This window comes from Phoenix dactylifera, chromosome 1, assembly GCF_051530095.1.
Source record: "Phoenix dactylifera cultivar Ajwa chromosome 1, Ajwa_hap1_PhDact_Kaust_v1.1, whole genome shotgun sequence".
NCBI classification, from domain to species: Eukaryota; Viridiplantae; Streptophyta; class Magnoliopsida; order Arecales; family Arecaceae; genus Phoenix; species Phoenix dactylifera.
This window is the reverse complement of record NC_143190.1, coordinates 33780162-33786104: the sequence shown is the minus strand read 5'-3', so window position 1 is coordinate 33786104 and position 5943 is coordinate 33780162. Positions and strand designations below refer to the sequence as shown.

The 5943-nt window shown below is 39.9% G+C and overlaps 1 protein-coding gene across 5 annotated transcripts; it reads left to right on the top strand.

The window, feature by feature from the left end:
- The first annotated feature begins 208 nt into the window (after positions 1–208).
- LOC103711354 (type IV inositol polyphosphate 5-phosphatase 7-like) lies at positions 209–5621 on the top strand. 5 transcript variants are annotated; one of them, XR_016410828.1, is made up of 14 exons: positions 209–997; positions 1110–1194; positions 1593–1661; positions 1823–1910; positions 2025–2129; positions 2215–2715; positions 2946–3081; positions 3265–3458; positions 3534–3642; positions 3918–4066; positions 4159–4414; positions 4673–4746; positions 4981–5019; positions 5117–5621. XR_016410828.1 is itself a non-coding variant. In XM_089930554.1 (11 exons), exons 1-11 carry the CDS (start codon positions 968–970, stop codon positions 4382–4384), a joined length of 1692 nt encoding a protein of 563 aa, XP_089786680.1. In that variant the 5' UTR covers positions 230–967; the 3' UTR covers positions 4385–4544. The 5 variants fall into 5 exon arrangements, 1 of the variants encoding a protein (XP_089786680.1); XR_016410822.1 differs by having other exon boundaries at positions 4159–4514; XR_016410834.1 differs by having other exon boundaries at positions 4159–4514; positions 4978–5019.
- The last annotated feature ends 322 nt before the right edge of the window (positions 5622–5943 follow it).

The window sequence follows — 5943 nt, the reverse complement described above, 5'->3', positions numbered from 1 at the left end:
CTTTTTTTTTTCACTCCTTTAACTGCTTTTTCTTCCCGTGGCCCGATGGGGAGGCCAAATGGGGAAGGGTACAGCGAACTGACCGCGGGCAGCACGGTGGGAGGCAGGTACTGAAGAGTGACCTGAGCCGGGCAGCTGCCGGGCAACTCTATTTTTTTTCTCTTTTTTAATTTGAATTATAATCGCAGAAATATTTTTATATTGCCTTGCCCTGTTCCGGGCTGGCCTTGGATTTGGGGCAAAAGGAAGGGAAGAGGGAGGAGAGAGAGGGAGGGAGGAGGGGAGTGGGATAAAAGAGGGAGGAGGGCTCAATCCTTTCGCTTTATTCGCGTCAATTGGATACTTTGCTGTACTACTGAGAACGAGGTTACGAAGGAGAGAGAGAGAGTGTGTCCGTTCTCGCTTCCCTCCTCCATCCTCACTCGCTTTCTGTTGTTTAGTGTCTGCATTTCGCTATTTGTCTCCGAAATCCCCATTTTTATCACTCCAGGGCATTCGTCTTCGACCCCATACCACTCCCATCCAAGTTTTTTTTTCAGAAAAAAGCTTTTTTGGCTCCAATATTTGAGATTTTATAAAGAATCCTTGAGGGGAAGGTGCAAAAGCCCCTCGTTTTCTGGTTTTACGGTAGCTGGTAGCCTGGTTGAGTTCTTTGCTAGTTCTATAGAAATCCTGGAAAATATTAGATTGCTTGGGGAAGCAAACAGCCCATATCTTTGTTTTTCGCTTGGAAGCTCTGCCTTCTGATCTGTTTTGGCGGAAAAGATTGGGGAGTATCGTGTTAGAGGAAAGAAGTAGGACTCTTTTTCCTTGGATTTCTTCTGTTTTTTAGCAGTATGTACGTAAAGATCTCTTGTTTTTCTGTTTCCGCTTCATTTCATTGGCAATAGAGGCCAAATTTTTGAAGAAAGTGGAGGAGGGGAGGAGGCACCATTTCTTTGAAGCTGTATGAAGGAGTTCTGAAACAATGAGAGATGAAAATTCGAAGAAAAGCAAGGTTTTTTTTTTTCTCAGAAGAGATTTTTTTTCCTCTTTATTTTGCAATAGTTGATGTATTTTGTCTTTTGGATGCTGATTTATCTTTTTTCTTCCTCATTTTGTGGGAGAAGCTATCATGGTCCAAGACAGTTAGAAAGTGGTTCAACATCAAAGGCAAAGCTCAGGACTTTCATGCAGATGTTGTTGTTGGCAAAGGTAAGTCCAGTGTTTCTCTTCTGGGATTTCCCCTCAGCTCTCTTCTTCTTGCAGAGATTTCTTTCTTTCTGGCGTTTTTAGTGTAGAACTCTCCGGCTTTTGGATTTGGGCTCAGTTCTATACCTTTTTGTACCACAAGATCTCTTCTTTCCCTTGATCCTTATTTTTGCTAATTGATATGTTTAATTTTCACCAAATAGTTGATGTTTTCCTTCAACATCCTTTGACAAATTCTGCAATCCTTTCTTCTCTTAAAAGAATAAAAGAAGCATCTTTTATTCAATGTATAAGTTCATTTCTTTGATGCACACAACAGTGTTCTAACACTTAAACCACAGCTTTTCTTTTTTTCATCTTTTTCTCTTTTTTGGGGGGGTTAAACGGTGTGTTCTTATCAGGAGGTGATGGAGAATGGAGGACCAGCTTCCCAGAAAGGGAGACATCCACAGTCAAGAAAAGCAGAACAGGTTAGAGTGTCAGGCCCCTCCCTGCCTAATAGCTGCGGACCACATCTAAGCTGCTGTTTGCTTTTCTTTCTTCTGTTCTTCTTTTTCAAATTATTCCTTGAATTGGCTGCCCGTTAAATACTGTCCGCTCGTTCTCGCTAATTTCCCACATGGTACCTCAGAGAGACTGCCCAAGAAGAGCATGGATCGAGTTTGGCGAGGAAGGAACGATCTTGATTCAGCTCAAGTTACAGATATTCAGGAGTACAAGTAATTCAAATTAACTCCCCAAACTTTATTTAACTCTCATACTCGTTAGTGCAATGTGTCTTCCAATATGGGATACCAACCACCTGTATTCTTCTGCTCCACTTGATGGTGTAGGATGTTTGTTGCAACATGGAATGTAGGTGGGAAGTCCCCACAAAGTAACTTGAATCTCGAGGACTGGCTCCATGCTTGTCCTCCTGCTGATTTATATGTCTTGGGGTATGTCTCAGCACACTCAAGCTCATGGCAACTTCTTGATGGTTGACAAAAATCTCAAATTACTTCAATTCTTGCCGCTTCTCAGGTTTCAGGAAATTGTTCCTTTGAACGCGGGGAATGTTCTAGGTGCTGAAGACAATGGCCCGGCAAGGAAATGGGTGTCTCTCATTAGAAAGACACTGAACAATCTTCCTGGCACTTGTGGCAGTGGCAGCTACCACACACCCTCTCCCGTTCCCAACCCAATTGCTGAGCTTAATGCCGACTTCGAGGGTTCATCGGTGAGGCAGAAGAACTCATCATTCTTTCCTCGGCGGTCATTCCAGTCCTCCCTGAGCCGTAGTTTAAGAATCGATGGAGATATCATGGTACCACCGCCAAGGCTGGATCGCCGGTTCAGCGTCTGTGAACGTGTCAGCTTTGGGAGCAGACCAAGTGATTTTGATCCCAATTTTAGATGGGGTGGGTCATCTGATGAAGAGAATGTTGGCATGGAGTCACCTAGTGCTGTCTTTTTTTCACCAATGTCATATGGCTATGGTGCTCCACCAATAGAAGAGAGGGATAGACCGTCAGGAAGATCTAGGTAATCCTTTGCAAGGCTTGCTTCTTTATTTTCATAATTCTTTTGACCATTGTGCTCTATGTCTTGCAACATAACTATTAATTTAATTTAGATTTTTAAAATGTTTTAAGTTCTATCTAAAGCTTTGCCTTTCTTCTTCCTATCATGATTTTACTTTGAAAACTTATCTTTAGGTTCAAGCCTCTGCCCTTGTTGAATCAGTCTTAAATTTAAACTTGGGATGATGCCAGGTACTGTTTGGTTGCAAGCAAGCAGATGGTTGGGATATTTCTCACAATATGGGTGAGGAGTGAAATCAGAGATGATGTAAAGAACTTGAAGGTATCTTGTGTTGGCAGGGGATTAATGGGTTATCTTGGCAACAAGGTAATTGTCATGTTTTCAAATTGGCTTTTCCAACCTATGCTTAACCAAATTTCTATGTGATAGTACTTCACTTTCAACATTAAGTAAGACCATTTTTCAGGACAGTGATTCTTTACGAGTGTCCTTTTATCTATTTGTTCTCTTTCAACGTCATTTAAGAAGGGAATCTTGTCCATCTTCCAGGGTTCAATTTCCATTAGCATGTCTTTGCACCAAACAAGTTTCTGCTTCATCTGCAGTCACTTGACCTCAGGACAGAAGGAGGGAGATGAGCTACGAAGGAACTCTGATGTCATGGAGATTCTGAAGAAAACTAGATTTCCACGGGTGCATGGGGTTGCTGATGAAGAGTCACCTGAAACTATTTTTGAGCATGAGTAAGCCCATTCTTTATATATGACTGAACGAGAGTAATTTAAATTTATCTTAATCTTGTGTCTTTCTTGTTTCAGTCGGATAATATGGCTTGGGGATTTGAATTACCGCATTGCTCTTTCATATCGCTCAGCAAAGGCTCTAGTTGAAATGCGAAACTGGAAAGCATTGTTGGAAAGAGATCAGGTAGTTTTGCCCATTCCAGGTGCTATACAACTATTATTTATATTAGCAGTGCTTCTCAGTATGGTTTTCAATGTCTTGAATATCTTCTATGAATGTGGAGATATCACTTGAAGTATTAAAAATACATCATGCTTTTCTTTACTTTTTCCATATTAGAGGAGGAATGAAGGAAGATCTCTCGTTGTTCAGAGAAAAGCAATGATTTTTCTATTCTTTTTTTAAAAAAATATTGTGAAAGTGCGGGACCAAATCTTTGGTGTCTTTTTTCTAAGCAGCTTCGGATAGAGCAAAGATGTGGCCGTGTTTTCGAGGGATGGAAAGAAGGAAGAATATATTTTCCTCCAACATATAAATTTTCAACTAACTCAGATCGGTACGCAGGGGATGACATGCATCCAAAAGCGAAGCGACGGACACCAGCATGGTAAAAGCTTAAAATATAATGTCTTGCAGGACGCAAAATCCTGTTTTTACTTGAATATGTGAAGCTAATTTGGGCTATTTGTATGTGTAAAGGTGTGACCGAATTTTGTGGTATGGAAGAGGCCTCTATCAATTGTCTTATCTTCGTGGTGAGTCCAGATTCTCAGACCATAGACCTGTGTACGGATTTTTCTCAGCAGAAGTTGAAATAATCAATCGTAGCCGAATCAGGAAGAACATGGGCTGTTCTAGCTCTAGAGTAGAGGTTGAAGAACTTTTGCCATTCTCGCATGGATACACAGATCTCAACTTCTATTGATGGGGCCAACCATATTGGTCCTACGTTAAGGTGCATTCTTCTTTTGATCGAAGAAAATATATATACTTGATCTTGCTACATGCAGAGAGACCTGAGAAAGGACAGGGACTACTGGTGTTTTTTTCATACGGTAAAAGATGATGAAGGATGCCACATTTTTTCAATTGCATAGAGTAACTTGGATAATATAATTGTTTATATATTTTTTTGAGAAATCACTGTAGAATCTTCTTGCATATATTTTCCATCTCTAGTTTAGGTACTGATATGTGCTTTATGATAATGTAGGTTATTCTGCATATCTTGAATCAACTTTGGCCTCTTTTTTGGATTCAGTTGGCAATAATCCAATTAAACCGAAGGTAGTCGTCTTTTAGTATAACTAATCTTACTGATTCTTCATTTTTTTTAATCTTTTGCAACATTATAGTTGGTTTATGTTAAGATCTTTGCATTTCTTCATGCATGCATCAAATGTCGATTTATCTTTATCAGTTTGTAAGACTTGCTTCTGAAAGCAAGTTGAATGCTATCATGGGAAATAATTATTTCATTGAACTTAACTGAGACCGATTTCATCTATGGCCTTCTAGCAGATACCGAAGAAGAAGCATTCCCAGAACACTAACTCAAAAGTAATTCTTTTTCCAATCCATTTTGGCTTGTTTCTGCCATTATTGCATCTATTAGAGGATTAACCCTTATTGCTGTTTCTCTCCTTGGTTCTAACAGGAAAAGGCTGTTCAAATTTTGCACTAACCAAGTCAACAGAACAAACACGTTTAGAGAAAATGTTATATTCCACAATAAATCAGTTTCTAACTATATGACTCCCCCAGCTTGTTTGGCATTTCTTAAGACCCTCCAAGTGTTCTGTCAAGAAATCAGTCAGATAGCGGAGATCAGCAATTTGATCAAGGAAGGTGGCTAAATTCAAGTTTCTTATTGCCGACTGATAAGCTAAGGCCACGACTCCATGATAGAAATCTTGGGGAGCTGTCGACGACGATGTGAAAAGGAGGTGGTTTGCCATATAATCCAAATTATGACACACGACATGATCCTCCTGAACAAGTTGGAGGGAATTTTTTGTAGTTTGAGAAGTAGGAGAATGATTTTGGACAAATAATCATGTGTATAGTTCTTTTCCGTTATGTAAGTTGGAAAGCGAGGATGACTTCTGCATTCATACTCATTGCCACGGTGATAAAAGAATCTTGATATTATTTGTTTTTCAGAGGGCATGGTTTGTTGTTTTAGCTGAAAAAGGTTGTACCATTGATTGTCTCTGGTGGTTACTTTGTTTTCTATTGATTCTTTTCTGTTGTAGATATCATCAAAAGCAGGAAAATGACAGATCTTGCAGGCAGTCTTGGGGACATGCGTTTTAGGGACTAAAAAAAAGGATCAGAGGGATCAAAAAATCTATGTTTATGTGCAGTGAAAGGAAAGACTTCTTTGACTCCCCTCTGGATGTTTGAAAGTTTTATGGGGACCATTGTGTCCTTAAGCTATGGGTTTAAATTTATGATATGCAGGCTTTGCATTAACAACCCCAG